This window comes from Hesperophylax consimilis, chromosome 1 (genome assembly GCF_061612785.1).
Source record: "Hesperophylax consimilis isolate HC1 chromosome 1, BYU_Hcon_1.0, whole genome shotgun sequence".
NCBI classification, from domain to species: domain Eukaryota; kingdom Metazoa; phylum Arthropoda; class Insecta; order Trichoptera; family Limnephilidae; genus Hesperophylax; species Hesperophylax consimilis.
In genome coordinates this window covers 43,981,860-43,998,980 of record NC_142836.1, presented here as the reverse complement: position 1 = coordinate 43,998,980, position 17,121 = coordinate 43,981,860, and the positions used below count along the sequence as shown (strand labels likewise).

At 34.8% G+C, this 17,121-nt stretch overlaps 2 protein-coding genes across 2 annotated transcripts in view; one reads left to right on the top strand and one right to left on the bottom strand.

Moving 5' to 3' along the window:
• The first annotated feature begins 4,473 nt into the window (after positions 1-4,473).
• Positions 4,474-5,574, top strand: LOC149426968 (uncharacterized). Its single transcript, XM_089635151.1, has 4 exons — positions 4,474-4,817; positions 4,915-5,053; positions 5,190-5,354; positions 5,489-5,574. Exons 1-4 carry the CDS (start codon positions 4,563-4,565, stop codon positions 5,572-5,574), a joined length of 645 nt encoding a protein of 214 aa, XP_089491277.1. The 5' UTR covers positions 4,474-4,562.
• Positions 5,575-7,335: 1,761 nt separating this feature from the next.
• Positions 7,336-17,121, bottom strand: part of kermit (PDZ domain-containing protein GIPC-like protein kermit) — a 54,198-nt gene continuing 44,412 nt past the window's right edge. The window contains exons 2-4 of the mRNA XM_089639309.1: positions 16,715-16,945; positions 13,825-14,073; positions 7,336-11,036 (exon numbers count right to left, since the gene is read on the bottom strand). Coding sequence (XP_089495435.1) covers positions 10,797-11,036; positions 13,825-14,073; positions 16,715-16,945 — 720 coding nt within the window. The 3' untranslated portion in view covers positions 7,336-10,796. The remainder of the gene's footprint in view (positions 11,037-13,824; positions 14,074-16,714; positions 16,946-17,121) is intronic.

Below are 17,121 nucleotides of genomic sequence, written 5' to 3'. Positions count from 1 at the left end.
CGATACACCCGTATAACAAAAATAAAACATTTTCGACCGACCTATTATACAAGGAATCTAAATTATTTAACATTCGTAAATTATTTATATTACAAACTATGAAATATCTATTTAAAAACAAAAACAATTTCAAAATAAATGAAAACAGAATGAGCAAAAGAACAAATAATATATTTTACACCCCCTAAACCAATACTAAATTAATGCAGACGCATAGCAGTTTCATTGGTCCTCGTACATTTAACCTTCTACCACTACAAACTCAAATGATAAATAAAAAGATAGAATATATTAAAGAGGTAAAATTATGGCTGATTGACGCAGATATTGAAACGCTTTTACTATAAATTTATTTATCCTTTCTACAACTCACTTGCTGAAACTTTATAAACTATTGTACATAATGTTTTCTCTTTACTCTTTATAATAACTACAAACAAAAAAAAACTTTTTCTACTAATGTATATTATACTTTAGGTACTTGAAATATAGTAATCGTTTTATATTACCCACACTCAGGCAGTCAGTGCCTTAGTGGGTTTTCATTTCTTTTGTAAACTATTTGGTATTATATATTATGTTATTTTATACTATCTATTAATATGTATAATATGTGTAAAGAAATGAAAATAAATAAAGTAAAAAAAAAAAAAAAATCCTTTAGTGTTTTCTTAAACGGAAATATTTTAGTATTTCTTAAAACGGAAACCTTTAAAGCAAATCGGCTTAATCCGCTAGTAGCCGAGTTCCCGAGATTCCCACCCACGCGCCGCGAGTTCAAACCACTAAAAGCTAAGTCCTCGTCATTTTGCATAAGACACATTTTCCGCTTACATAAAAGGGTGAGATATTTTTTTCCGAGTTCTGGGTCCTCGATTCGTATTATTTTGGCACCTAGCCGGGGCCCTTCCGACATTGGAGCTCTGTGGAAAATTTCTTATATTATTTTCCGAGTCCTGTGTCCTATTTGTACCGTTTTCACAGCAACCACATAGATGACATATTATGCCCTAAAAGGAACTTATTTGCTATCGGGGCCTCCTGTGTGGAGTTAATGTTTAAAAATAAAATAACAAATGAACCCGTAAAAAAAAAGTTTTTTTACTATTATAGGTACGTCTATTTTTACTAATAGAAGTTTTTTTAAATACTCATTTATATATGTATAAATATATTTTGTTTGTTTAGACTGTGGATTGAACCTTCCTCCCAGGGAAGATTCTTAACTTCTGTCAACTTTTAAAATGTCCTTTAAAACTTAAAATAAACTTATTTGACTGAGGATTGAACCTTCCTCCCCAGGGGCTGAAGTCAACCGCGTTAACAACTGAGCCAAATCCCGATTGGGTAGAACCGACATTTATTTCGCACATTAACTGCTGCCCCCTCTGCCGACGCCCATGATGGCGTTCAAAGATATTAAAATACGTGGTATATCTTTGGTAGCGTTGTTAGTGTAGATTTTATGGAAACGAAAAATGTGAATTTAAAAATAGTTCATTCGTGGTATATCTATGGCTCGCTTCTTCTTTGGCAGTCTTCGAATCTGCAAAAAACATGCGTGTAACCAAAAAACTTAGCCCTAGAATAATTGATAATGATAATAAGATGAACTCAAGTAAAATATTGGCAGTACATACCCAACGCTGGCCGCTAGAGGCGCTAGTGTAGCATGATAAGGTTCCTTCTAGACAATGGCGGCAAATCATTGAATTTATATAGTATGTACTTGGTTGCGGTGTTTTGCGCTTTCTAAATTATATTTTGTCAATAATTTTTAAAAATGCAATATATCCCAAAAAGTAGATGCTGTGTGCAGTAATAATTTCAAACGACAAAAACACTACAAGTCGTTTTTCAGGATGCAAAAAAACTGGTGAACTATAATATATAATATGAGCTAGTGTAGAGTTATCCTATAAATAAAGCCTGGCAAATAAAACTTTTTTATTTAGGTGATAAGTGAATTATACCACGAAAAATGTAATAAATTTATTTCTTTTAAAGGTTAATTCGGAAAAGCCATGTAAGTTCCATGTGGAATTCTGTTGATGTTAAAGTTATTTTTGTAAAATGTGATTTGAATTATTGAATTTAATTTGGGAGGCTGGTTTGGGTAACGCCGTCCCGGGAACCATTTATTGGATAACAAACCCCTCTGATTTAGCAGGGGTGCCCGGGTTCATCCGGTGAGGTGTGTTCAGGATACGCCTGCCCACCACCTGCGTGGCGCGCGAGACCGGAAGAGGCTGGTTTGGGGACACCCATTGACCTCTCCAACTTGTTTCTCGACCTGATCCCTAGATTACTACCCAACCTTCATATCTTTTTTTCTTCCCAGAACTTCATCTCATTAAAAAGACCCATGCATCTATATGTCTGTCACTCCTGGACACACTGATCCGTAGAGTCAACCAACCCAGCCCTCATACCTTTTACCTTCCAAGACCTACCTTCCTCCCCTTTCTTTCCTTAAAAAACACCATCCACACAGCATCCCAAAGACGAGATAGGCTTTAAGGGAAATTATTTTCCCCAAGGCCTCCTGTGTGAGGTTAACAATAGGATAATAAATATAGGCATGGTAAATATAGGTTAATAATACATAGATGTATGATATCATAAAATCTTCTAAACCATCAAAGACAGTTTAGCCACTTTAATATTTTTTTAATGCATGAGCAAAAAAAGCCGTATGGTCTAATGTAAGTTTCCTAATTTTTTTCATTGTTTTTTCGATTTCTATAATTTATTAAGGGCCGTCTGTTTCAACGCTAGCTATAGTAAAAGTAAGAATAAAAGTAAATGCTAAAGTTAAATTTCACTAAAATGTGTTTTTCAATCAATTTAACTCCTGGTTTTACGTCACTTTTAACTTTTGTTTTAACTTCCCGAAATCCGAGAGTTACTCGCGAGTTATTCGCGATTCTCGAGTTACTCCGCCATTTTGACATATTTGACAGTTCTATACGTAAGGTTCTTCTGTTGAGTGTTGTTACGAAACGATTATTAATCATGATTAATATTATCGAAGATGACAGTAGTGAAGATGAATTCGTCATGCAATATGTTTTACAGCGAAAGCCAAAAACATTTCGACCCCGTGTTAATAATATGGTCATTTGGGATGATTCCGAATTTTTGGCACGGTATCGCATGTCGAAAGAGCTTGCAAAATTTGTGACGGATCAAATTGAGGGAGATATTACGACTACTGGAAAGTAAATTATATTTTTCCGTGTAATATCGTATATATTATAACAGGTCGTCATTTATTTTTAAATACCAACAGAAATATTTTTCTAGGAACAAAACAATGTAATAAAAGTATATCTTTTTTCATAAACTTTGGTATAAAACTTATTATTATATTAAACCCTGTATATAATGTTTTAATATACATATTATAATTGAAAAGAAACTATGTAATAAATATATAACTTTTTTACAAAGTTTGGTTGGAATTATTAATCAAAGGAAACTAGCCCCTCCAATACTCTCAAGAAATTATTCCTAAAACTATAAATCGATCTTCATCATGTAAGTAAAAATTAAATTCTGAAATAAAAAATTCGAACACAATAACAAACAAGAAGTCAGAAGAGGTTATAATGACGCACAACAAACTTCTTGCTTCTGTATTTTGAGTATTTTGACAGTCACTTAACCAGAGATCATATTTAATCTTCGGTGTGGCCGTACCAAAAAATAATGCCGAGCGTTTTTCCACGTAATTTCGAGGAATATTCTGCTTTTTAGACTGGCCACACTAGTAACTGTTACTTTTGCATAAAGGCACTTGAAACAGCGCGCGGTCCGATTTAACATCCTTGTTACTTTAACTGACAGTTAAATTTTTAACATAGCTCACGATTTAGCATTCTGTTGAAACAGACGGCCCTAAGGTATAATGAAGAATATATTTCACATTAAATCCAAATAGATGAAAGAAAACCAAGGCGCACAACTCACGCCGCTAGGAGGCGCTAGTGTATAGTGTTGCCAATGTTCCCAATGTATGGGAATGTCAGAAGTTGGAGGCATTAATAAATATATAGGGTATTTGCCTAAATGGCTATTTTTTTGATTTCTTGGCTATATAAGAGCCAGTTGTTTAGGGGCCGTCTGTTTCATCGGAAAGCTAAATCGTGAACTAAGTCTAAATTTTAACCATCGGTTATACCATAAATAAACCAATCACGGTTATACTAAAAAGGAAGTTAAACAGGGCCACGCGCTGTTTCAAGCCTATTTTAGCTAAAGTAAAAATAGTTAGTGTGGCCAGTCTACAAAGCAGAATATACCTCGAAATTGTCTGGAAAAACGCACAGCAATATTTTTTGGTGCGGCAACACCACAAATGAAATTTGAAATGCAATAGAACTGTCAAAACATTGCTGTATCTTGTTTTCCGTTATTTACGATTCAAACATTTATCATCGTTGATTTGACATCAAGTCCGACGAAAATTCTTTAAAATGGCGGAATATGTAAAGAAGTAAGTACAATTCTGTTGTTTTACATGTATTTATAAATTACATGGATTTATACGTTATGTTAATATGATTACATTTTATTATTACAGATACAAGGCGAGTAATTTCTCGCCGAAAGAAATTTCTAAATTGAATGAGCTGGTTGCGAAGTATTCTCAAGTAATATTTAACAAAAAAACAGATTCGGGGACCAATCGACAGAAGATTGAGGTATGGGACCGGATATCCATGGAATTCAACTCTAATATGCCTGGTCCCATTCCTCGATCGGCAAACCAACTAAAATTGAAATTCTCCAATTTAAAAAAGGTGGCCAATACTGTAAGTATTATTCTATTATGTAGGTATTTCGTTCTCCTAATTTTTCATAAAAGTTCCTTAATTTAGGTAGTATACGGTATATGTATGTTTGTTTTAGGAATGGAGCCATGTGGTCCAGGAGCAGAGGAAGACGGGTGGAGGCCCACCTCCGTCTGATGTCTCGGAGACCACACTGTGGCTCAAGGGCATCATGCAGACGTCGATGGTGGGTGAACCCACTACTTCAGATTGCGATGGTATTATTTAATAAGTATTTAACTCAATCATAATTTAAATATAAAAAATGCCAGATGTGCAACATGTGAGTGTGCAAAGTGACACTACATAAATGTTGAAAAACTATCATTTTAACAATATGTACACATATTGTAGGATACCACGGTACGTTGAGCGACCCTACCACTACTATCGAGCTGGTGGAAGTGGACGAAGCTGAAACTGATGCTGGACCTTTGAGCTGTGAGCAGGAGGAGGATGATGTGATATGCGCTGAAAAGCCCATAATCAAAAGAAAGATGGCCAGTCCACTAGTAACAGGTAACAAATTAGTACAAACATATATATAATAATTATTTATGGAGCTTTCTCTCATTTGCATTTAATATTGTTCTACATTGTGGAATCTTTGTGGCGTCAAGACAATGCGTTTATAACAATTTCATTGTTTGCAGTTTCAAAGAAGAAGTCTGCAGTTACTCCGGCCATATTGAGAAAAAAATCTCAGTTCCATGACGAAGAGGAAGATGGAGTACTTTGATGAGAGTCAAGACGTCATGAAGAGAAAGGAAGCACGAGAAGCTGAGCTTCACCAGTTGCACCTGCGGAAGGCCCTCGCTGAGTGCAAATCTGGGTTCATCAGGGTGTTCTTCCGGATTCGGGCCATTTTCCGGTGGCTCCATCTCTTTATGCAGAATGCATAAGTTATGCAGAACAGCAGCTGCGACTATTGTGTCCTGCACTCTATCTTTTTTTATTCATAGTTTCAGCGATAAAGCAGGAAAACGCCTTTTCCAAACCCCGAACGCTCTCTCTACAGTATTTCTCGTCCTTATGTGACTTTCATTATAGAGCTTTTCGGCAGGGGTTGTTGGGAGGCGAAGTGGTGTCAATAGGTAATCGCAGTTTGCGTAGCCCTTGTCACCTAAAAGGTGATAATCTCCAAATTCTTTGGCTATCAATCGCCCTTTGATAGCACTATTGTTGAAAATAGTGTTATCATGAGCAGAGCCGGGCCAGCGTGCGACAATATCAATAAACTTGAGTTTTGCGTCCACAACAGCCTGTACGTTGAATGAAAATGTTGATTTTCTGTTGCGGAACACCTCAGCATCATCTCCTCCTGGAGACTGGATAGGAATGTGTGTTCCATCTATGGCTCCTATCACACTGGGAAATTTGGCAATGTTATAGAAGGAACACGCAACCTCCGACATCTCTGCCTCGTCTGCTGGCATCTTTATGTACTGCGGCCTTAGCCTAGCAATGGCTTTAATAACCCGCCACACGACTCTGGAGACAGTTGAATTGTGGAGTCCGCATAAGTCACCATTGCTGATGTGGAAACTTCCAGTTGACAAAAATCTTAATGTCATCAGTACCTGGTCAATGGCGCTGACAGCTTTGTTCCTGTAAAAATATGTTTGTGAGTATCTTGAAGTAAATGAAGACCCATTATAATATGTAACACGGTATTACGCGGAAAAAAATATAATTTACCTTCCAGTAGTTGTAATATCTCCTTGTATTTGTTGTGTCACAAAATTGACAAGGTTTTTCGACATCCGATAGCGCGCCAAAAATTCGAGATCGTCCCAAATAACCATATTATTGACGCGGGGTCGAAATGTTTTTGGTTTTCGCCGCAAGACATATTGGATTAGTAATTCATCGTCACTATCATCACCTTCTACAATATCTATCATGATTAGCAATCGATTTTGAAGCGCGTAATTTCGTAGTTTACCTCCCGACTCTGACAGAACTGTGAATGGTATTTATGCATAAGACAGAACTGTCAAATATGCGAACATAGCGGAGTAACTAAAGACTAAAGGATAACTGTCTATTTTCGGAAAGTAAAAACTAAACATAAAAGTGACGTAAAACCATGAGTTAAATTGATTGAAAAACGCATTTTGGTGAAATTTAACTTTAGCATTTACTTTTACTATAGCTAGCGTTGAAACAGACGGCCCTAGGGAGTTCAAATAGTAGCACTGTCATTTATATATCATATGCAATAGCTTTATCTGTCACTTTGTCATTTAGTTTTAATTATGATTTTCTAATCCAAGAAAACCAAGGCGCACTACTCACACTGCTAGGAGGCGCTAGTGTATCATGTTGCCAATAGAGTGGTATATTTATGTTGCCAATGTTCTCAATGCATGGGGAATGGTCAGAAGTGGTCAGAAGTTGGGGGCATTAATCATGTTATAGGGTATTTGCCTAAATGGCTCATTTTTTGGTTTCTTGGCTGATGCTTGGCTGTATCAGAGCCAGTTGTTTGTTAGGGAGTTCAAATAGTATGATTATGAGTTGTTTGTTAGGGAGTTCAAATAGTGTGATTTTGAGTTGTTTGTTAGGGAGTTCAAATAGTATGATTAGTTGTTTGTTAGGGAGTTTAAATAATAGCACTGTCATTAATATGATTTTTATTTTAGCAATATTTTATAAACAAATCACATTTCTTGTAGGTATTTATAGATAAATTTTCAGCATAATATACAATAGCTTTATCTGTCACTTTGACATTTAGTTTTAACTATGATTTTCAGTCAACCATTCTCTAAATAAATCATTCAACAATTCCAATTAAATACTACAGAATATTTTTTTAATTATTAAGAAATTATTGTACTTACATGTCAGTAAGACCAGTCTGGAGCTGGTGCTATTTTGACAACACTCACCCCAAAAATACTTATTTTTTCACACTATTTTACAACGGGAGACTTTCATACTAGGGTGCATGATCCTGCATCGTTTCAACTACTAATTCTGGCCTCTGGCATATTCTGTCAGATTATTTCCACTTTTCAATTAAATCAAAATAAATGGAATATTTCCGAACGTATCCGAAAACTAAGAACTGTTTTTGATAGGGGATGAAATACACTTTCATATTTTATTATAAGAAATATGCATAACATTTTTTTAATGCATAGATTAAAAAGTTTTAAAAATGGCTCACTTTACTTTTTTTCTAACTAAAATTACTGATAAACTAAAAAAAAAACACATATTTTATCAGACAATATTAGTAACTTATTGCCACATCACTTTTTTGTTGTTTTACATAAAAATAATTAGTAAAACATTTAATTTTTCCATGGTTAACTTTTAGATTTGAATATGAAGCGTGGTATTTTCTCTTTCTAACACCGTTTAAATAATGTTTTTCTCCATGACAGTAAGGGAGAGACAACGATTTCTATGGTTACTATTTAAGTTGTTCCCAAATACAAACAAATTAGCCTGAGGGTAGAGTAGGTACAATTCTGTACCTAGTTATTTGTAATGTTTTTTTTTACATTTTTGTCTGTTTTTGTATTTGTTGTCGATGTTGGCGCTCCCTCGATTTTTTTTTGATCTGAATTTGCACTGAAAGAATCGAAAATTATGTTATATCAGATTTGTATTGGTATAACTTTCCTGATTTTATTGCTTCTAACAAAATAATCCTCATACATTTATTTAACATACCTACTCACTTAGGCATTTGAAAGGCAGATACCTGCTTTCCACAAACAGATATCAGCAACACAACACGCAATTCAACAACAGTTGAAACAAGTTACCATGGGTGAACGTTGCTATGCTCATGGACTGCGCACCGAACGGGTATGAACACAATAGTCATTTGTTGCAACCTTTGTTGCATTGCATGTTGTGTTGCTAATATCTGAGTTTATTTTACATGAAGTTGTATTACTACAACATGACTCGTATTAAATATAATGTGTACATATCTCCAGTGACCAAAGTATTTCTAGATGACATACTTTTCGAATACAATGGTAAACGTTTAATTTGAAAATATATTGCGATTCTAAAAAGGTATCATTTGATGAATTTATTTTCTTACGGCATGTAAAAAAAAATATGAAAAGATTTTGCATACCTATTGGAAATATATAAGTACCTCTATACTTAAATAACTACCAGTACCAGCTGCAGGCTACTTTTTTCACAAAAAATATAATAATTTATTATTGTTTAGGTGCCAACTGTTTATACTCTCGCTAGACTAGGAAATTTTCGATACAAGGTTGCTGCTTGTTGCCAGGCGTGAGTAAAATTTTGATGCCACTGGTCAAAACCAGTAAACGCCGCTAGGTAGGTAGGTGATCACTGTAATCAATAATATTCGGATGTTATTTTTTTTGTGTAGCGCCGTTTTTATGAAAAATAAATAATAATTGGGTGATGTGTTAGGATTGTTAGGTATTATTAGTGCTTTGACGTCCGGAGCGGACTGCTCCAATTGCGCCCGCTTAGGGCCGGCCCTGCTTGTCGCTTACCACCGTTACCATTTTAAACAAATGAGATTGGTTGTCAGCTGACTTAATATCTCGAGCATAATTATTTACAGTCTGTTCTTGAAGTGAGTATCTCCATCTACACACATGTATATAATAGCATAGCATGACAAGAGGAATGGTGCTATTAAATGAAATTTCTAGAACGGAGGATATATTTTTTTATACACGGTGTCCGGAAATCGTAGTACAAGCGGGAAACTGGAGAATCTACACCACATGGGGAACCCAAAAAAACATAAAGTTTTTTGATTTGAGCATTTTCAAAAAAAAAAAAAAAAAACCAAAAAAAAATATTTTTCGGCTATTTTAGGGTTAAAGTTTTTTCTGGTGTTTAGGGTTGAATAACAGATGTTTTAACCCTGCAGAGCAGAAATATTTTATGATTACACCGGGTTAAATGAAGGGTGATTTCAAAATAATGCTTCAAATCCGAGTTTCTTCATTTGTTTTACTTTCAAATAGTTTTAATTAGTTGGGTACTTTGATCTTCAGTAATAATTTATAAGAATTTGATTAAAAAAAAAAAAAAAAAATCAACTTCAAACTCGATTTACTCGATAACGAAAGCTCAAATAAAAAAAAAATATACTACAAAATCGACTCCAAATGTGATGTAGATTCACCAGTTTCCCGCTTGTACTACGAGTTTCCGGACACCCTGTATAACTGTCTTCCCAAATGTTAAGACCGTCAAAATAAGAAATCTTGTACACTGGATAAATAATCTGTCCTAAAATAAATGTATAAAAAAATAAATAATAAAGTGCTAAAGTTCGCGTGCAACGTTGTGTATCAAACATCTACTTGTAAACCAACCATTTATTTTTTATTCAATCAATACTTTTAATTTTTACGACATTAAAAACATTCCCGTATCATCATATTAAACGTTTTCCACTGTTATGAAAATTTCACAAACTAAAAATAGAATATTTAAATCCAACTCAAGAAATATTTTTTCTTGATTTTACAAAATAAGCTGCCAGTCAGTAGGTTCATTTTAATAGCCATTTTATTGCAAACATGAATTCATCATTAACAATATTAATATATAAAATAAATCTATATACCTAGTCAATAATAAACCAAATCAGTGGTTTATTTCATCATATTATAAAACAACATGATCTTCAGGATTTATTTGAATGCATTATACAAGATTTTATGGCAAAGGCACGAACATTCACTCAGTTCATTGTCACAAAATACAATCGCGAATTTTATGCCCATCAAAAGCGCCACAGTTACATAGAGGCGAATTAAATTACATTACAATTTGTAAGGTTTTTTTTTAATATGTGTTGTAACCACTTTGAGTTCTTTGGAACAGTTCTTATTGAAATGTGTACTGTGGCCACTTCAAAGTCTTTTAGAAGAGTTCGTATTGAAATATGTACTGCAACCACTTTGAGGTCTTTTGGAACAATTCATGTGGTTAAACTAGTCTCCCTGCTTTGGCATCTGTGATGACTCCCCACAGTTCGATGATGAACTCGTCCGTGAAGCCGAAGACCTGCAACTCGCTGGAGTCGATGGCGTCTGCTAGTTGCATGGTGTTACTCTTATCCTGCGCCAGGTCCCACATCTGAGTTGCGAGGTCGGTGTCATTGATACCCATGAAGCTTTCCAAGTTCGCGTTGATCTTTTCGATTCCGACGATTGCTGCTGCGTCGTGCTGCAGACAAATAAAAGCAACATTAATATTGTTAGTCCAAACTGCTCGGAGCCAGTGAGAAGTAATATAAGACTGATGGAAGTGAGGAGGGGTAGGATATAGGGTAGGGTAAAGTTGGGAAGCACCCGACCTTTCCTCTCTGATCACTAAACACAGCTAAAGCCATTCTAAGCAACATTTAGAATTTGGACATTGGTCATTGGGAGAGTAGGTATTAGGTATCTTCCACTTTGAAATCATAATTTTGCCGGGATTGGAGCTTGCCTCTTGCCGCTCTGCCACTAACGTCAGTGATCGAAGGCATGTATAATGTCAGAGACCATCTTGCACGGAGGTGGGAGGAATGTGTCCGTCACTTCTGGACACACTTTCCCCTAAATTCCTACCCCACCCCTCCACATACATTACCTTTTCCTTCTCTGAACTGAGAATATTCCTTTAAAATGCCCTTCACGCAGTATCCATAGGCCACGAGGGAAATTATTTTCCCCATGGCCTCCTGTGTGGAGTTAATGAAAAAAGTATGATAATGGTAGACAGTTACTAATATATACGAGTATATGTTAACGAATTGGTACTTTGATTCGAAATAATTTAAAAAATATATATTTCAATTATTTCGAAATGACGATGTCATTTTTTTCATCTTTTTTTTAAAATTTTTATTTGGTACAATATTTTTTACATTTCATGTTTTCCAGTAGTGTTAGCCTCACTGGGTGGCTTGCCCGTGCTGAAGCCTTCATTTAAAATATGATCTTGTGTGTTTGTGAGTGATGTGTGTTTATATTGGTTTTGTGTGTTACGGGTAGGTTTTATTTTCATTTTATGCTATGACATTTTCGCTATATTGTCTTTTTTGTTCTTTAATCCATTTTGTAATTTTGTGTGAGAATTTATTTTTATTTTCCTCAATTTTAATTTAAAGTTTTACACTGTTGAAAACTTTTATAGCATGGCACTCTAAAACTTCAACTAAGATACTTTTTGTCATGTTTGGCTTTGACTACTGATTTCGCGGTCAAATGGTATCGGAGCGATTATTATTTGAGTTATTATCTCTAAATAGTATAAAATAAAGTCACTATTCGCGACTGTCTGTTTGTGCGTTTAGTTCTTCTAAACTACGCAACAGATTTTGATGGGGTTTTCCCTGTCGTTTAGAGATTTTTTATATTTGTAGAATGTAGAGAATTTTTTGTAATCAATTTTCAAAGTACCTACAGTAGACAAAATGTATCAAAAATATTCAATACTTCAAATTTACAAAGAAATACAGTCAAATACTCATAACTTGCAATTCAATACATCAGCAAGATACCAGAAAACTATTAAAATCCCAAAATTTAACACTAAGCTCATTCAAAATACCTATCTTTATCTAGGCATAATTTATTTCAATAACCTTCCATTAAATTTAAAAAATATCGAAAACATTCAGGAATTTCACCTTAAATTAAAAAATTACCTTAAACTATTATAAGTCCAAAATACGTTCACTACTTACATCTAGAAGTAATATTGTTTAAATCTTGTGTTGTTTCTAAATAATTTATTTACTTTAATACTAACATGTACATAATTGAACTAGAATTCCCTCACCAAACACAGGAGCATTGTCTCTTTATGGTGAGGAAAGGCTATAATTTCTATTGTTTTACATCTCGTTAATATCCTGTATTTATCTATGTAAAAAAAATATTTTTTCTAATATTAAATAAAAAAAAAAAAGTAAAAAAAAGTCGCAAAATTATAATGACTATAAATAAAAAATCTTTTCGGGCGCTTTCATTGCTAACGCTTGCTAAATCTTATGAGATACATCAACATCGTGTACGATAGTATTGTACATCTTAAAAAGGCATACAGAAAATAAACGGATGGTGTATGTCTATGTAAGGATAACCCCCAGGAACGCCGGGTACACATCAGCTGATTCAACATTGGTTTCTATTTCTATCGGGCGTTCTTCAGAAAGCTGCAGTTGATTCAACATTGGGTTTCTATTTCTATCGTGCGTTCTGAAGAAAGCTAAAGTTGATTCAACATTGGGTTTCTATTTCTATCGGGCATTCTGAAGAAAGCTAAAGTTGATTCAAAATTGGGTTTCTTTTCTATCGGGCGTTCTGAAGAAAGCTAAAGTTGATTCAACATTGGGTTTCTATTTCTATTGGGCGTTCTGAAGAAAGCTAAAGTTGATTCAACATTGGGTTTATATTTCTATGAGGTGGAAACATGCCACTGTTCAAAATTATAAACCAAAGAAAAAAAACTTTTAATTAAAAAAAAACAATAACGTGGTATGGAAAAACGAAAAAGGAATCAGACTAGATATCTTGGAGGAACTAGAGTTACGGAAAATCGAAACCATTAATAGCTAAGTCATCGAAAACCAAATTAACCAAAATAAAAGTCCAATACTTAGGTTATTCCCTATTTACAAAGATCACTCTCTACTCTACTCCTCTATTCCTACTACTTCGTCCACTGGAGCTCTTCCTAATTTTTTGGCAACCCTATGTGAAAGCTTAATATATTTGTAACACATGCTACTTGTAGATTTGGGATTTTAGTAGAGATTCCTACTTCCACGAAGAAGCCAGGGTTGTAGCGAAACCAGGCTGACATTTACAAAATAAAGACGGTGTTTAAGCTGTTACTAAGTTATTGTTTTATTTTAAGTTATAACATCATATCACAAAGTATCTGCTTCATACGAACGAAAAAACTTTATATGTACAATATTATGTATACAAAAAATGTTGAATACAAATATATCAATAACTACCTCATTTTCAATGGCCGCTTTCCCATTTGATTTAAATCTCAGGGTTTCCTTGCCCGATCCGTAGCCTTTTTTTCCAGCTTTGGCGTTACCAGATTTGGGTCCTATATTGCCGAACCCACTTTTTAAGGGTTCCACAAGACGGATTGTGAAAACTGCCCCCTTTGGAATTTCTTTCAAAATTTTGGCTACTTCGTAATGGCGCTTTCCAATTACGTTTATTCCATCTAGTTTCTCGATATGATCTCCAACCTGAAAAGTAAAACAAAAACATTAGATATATTATTATATATTATAATATAGTACATGTAAAAAAACATAAACATTTCTTCAACGTGTTAAGGTAGTTTTCAGGTACAAAATATTAATTGTTTGTATGGAAAAAAAAAAAAATTTGTATTGGAAAAAAACAACCGGCTTTCGAAAAAAGTTATTATACTTTTTAACTGGTTAAGGTGCTCCCATAGCCGCTGTGCCCACATGATGCACAGATGGGGCCTCAAAGAGTCGGCGATGTGTGAATGTGGTGCGGTGCAGACCACTGAACATGTGGTCAACGAATGCCCGCTCCATTCATTCCCCGGCGGTATTGATGAGGTTCACATGGCGACGCCTGAGGCCCTAGAATAGCTCGCAGAACTAGATGTCCCCCTGTGACCTGTGGTGGGGACCATACGAAAGAAGAAGAATTCTTTTTTACTTCTACTTTCTACCATCATATAGAATCACCTCCCGAAGTTTGGGCACTTTACCCCCGGACACCGTATATATAAATATATAAGTAGCCCAATATATAAATATATTGAATTATGTTTGAAGTTAATTTGAAGATTGAATTATGCTTGTAGTTAATTTGAAGATTGAATTATGTTAATTTGCATGTTGAATTACATTTGTATTTATTTAATATTGTTTACACGTCGCGTTTTAAGCATTATTTTATTTTTGTGTGTCCTTCTCCTCCCATAAACACGAGCTCCTGGAGCTCACCTTATGGAGTAGTAGAATAATTAGGAAAAAATCTATTTATTTTGCATACTGTTATAATTTGAAATTTTGTATTCTTAAGTAATCAAAAGAATATTATTTGAGCTTGAATCCCCCCATCAAACAAAAGAGCCTTGTCTATTTATGGTGGGGAAATGGTATTATTATTTTTCTATATAATACTCCGTGTAATATGTAAAAATAATGTCTATTTATTGTAAAATATACATATTATATTAAATGATATAAAAATACTAGTGGAATTTAGCATTAATTAGATGATACCAACCATGGTGTATGAAGTACATTTAGTACCTACATAAAAAAATAACTAAAACATGAGACATTTTAAAGTTAAAACCTTTAATCAGGTTCAGTGTCAATACATCGTACATTGTCACTATAATTTCCCCTAATAGCCTTGCATAGACCAATTCATTACGCGAATGGCCCTAATAGCTTTTTGTTCCCGAAAAGGTTTCTCCACTACTTGCCCCAATTACTATCATCTCGGTTTTAGTCCAATAAAAAACACGATTGGAGTGATTTAGTAGAATCATGAATGGGAAAAATAAATGCCAGTAAAACAAGTATATTTATAAAGCTATATACTGAAAAATGTGGCAATAGTTACGTTTTTGGGATTTTTTTGGGAGTTGAGTTGTGACTGCAAGAGCGCAGGCATTGCAAAACCGGGTTTGAATAAATCTTATTTCGGATTATTCACTCGCTCAAGTGTATAAATAAGCAAATAATAAAACAATTCGTGTAAAAATAATCAGTGGTCCGGTACAGCTCGTAAGGTAATTTTATTGAAAATCACCAAAAAATCACATTTGCTGCCACAAATTTGGAGACTTTTCGTGTCGAAAAATATGCGGTTTAAAGAAGAGATTCCTATAATGAGGTTTAAGATGAATTTATGCTTGGTCTGGACCTGGTGTAGCATGCCTACCTGCTAAAGCTTGCCTGCTAATAATAAATTGAACACCGTATGTAAAGCCAAAAAACGCTGAAACCAGGTATACCTACTTATATTATTACCTTTAAAGCCATACTAATTCACAAAGGTTAAATATATTTTTAGAACTCGCACTCATTTGTGAAAATGCCACTCGTTGTCGTACGACCGAACTCAAAGAATAATACAATGCACGATTATTTTAACTATTTGCAAGGGCGTAAAATGGATGGGAAGGGCGGGAGGGGGAGGTAGGGGATTCACCACCCCATCGGAACCCCTCCCGTGTGAATGCTATATCTACGCCACTGACTCTTTGATGAAAGATTAACGTAAAATTTTTTTATAAACAATACGTGCTTATGAATACAACCCGGGACGCCATATATGTAGGTACGCTTTGCAGGTACTAAGAATATATTTTTACATTAACTCCGCACAGGCCCCGAGTAAAATAATTTCCATCATGGCCTAAGTCATATTTATGGATACTATGAGGAGGTTTAGTAAAATTTATTTTTTATGTGAGTACGTACGGAACAAGAGTCCCAGGTGCTCCCAACCATCTGGAGCCAGTAAACCTATGGCATCCACAATTATTGAGGTAGGCTGAAGTTATTGGGGTGGGTTAGGAGATGGAGAAGAGGAAGGCAAGGAAGGCTATTCAGATCTGGTCACCAAACACGGCTAGAGCTATTTCTAGCAATGTTTCTATTCTGAATGGCGGCATTCAACAGGGTGATTCTGAAAGAATCTATTATACCGCTTTGGAACGTGCCCCAAATATACTTTAAGTACTGTATTATTTTTAATTAATGAATTGGGAAATACCACGAATCAATTAATTAATGAATCCGCGACTTCTGGATTCGTAGCCAAGGATCGTAACCACTCAACCACGGAGGCCGTCAAGGTCGAAAGTATTTAAAAAATAAAATGTAATACCTGAATGTGAGGGTTATTGGCGATGATTGAGCCTTCCTTTATCCTTTTGATGAAGGCATACCCCGCGCCATTGTCTGTTATGGTAAGTCCTAGCGCGTCCTCAGACTTCTCCACGTCCACCTCCTTGGGCCTGCCCTTTCTGTGGGCGAATATGAAGTCTTCTAAACCTATCTGACCGCCGAGCAGCTTCTTCATGTCCACTTTGTGGGAGTTGAGGGTGCAGAAGAGGATCTGAAAGTTTTACAAAATAATCCTTTAATATTTGTAACAATCGCTGAAATCACAAATTTTATTTTCATCACTCAATTCGATACTATAAATATTGCTGATTTTATTTTCATCACAAAAATTGATATATAAATATTGCTGACGTTGTTTTCATCACTCAATTCGATAAATATTTGTGA

What these genes read in the sequence shown, in the direction of transcription:
- LOC149426968 (XM_089635151.1), top strand. Translation starts at nt 4,563, where the DNA reads ATGATTACATTTTATTATTACAGATACAAGGCGAGTAATTTCTCGCCG. An exon ending in CACTACTTCAGATTGCGATG is followed by an intron (nt 5,054 to 5,189) that starts GTATTATTTAAT and finishes CACATATTGTAG; the next exon opens with GATACCACGGTACGTTGAGC. An exon ending in GGCCAGTCCACTAGTAACAG is followed by an intron (nt 5,355 to 5,488) that starts GTAACAAATTAG and finishes CATTGTTTGCAG; the next exon opens with TTTCAAAGAAGAAGTCTGCA.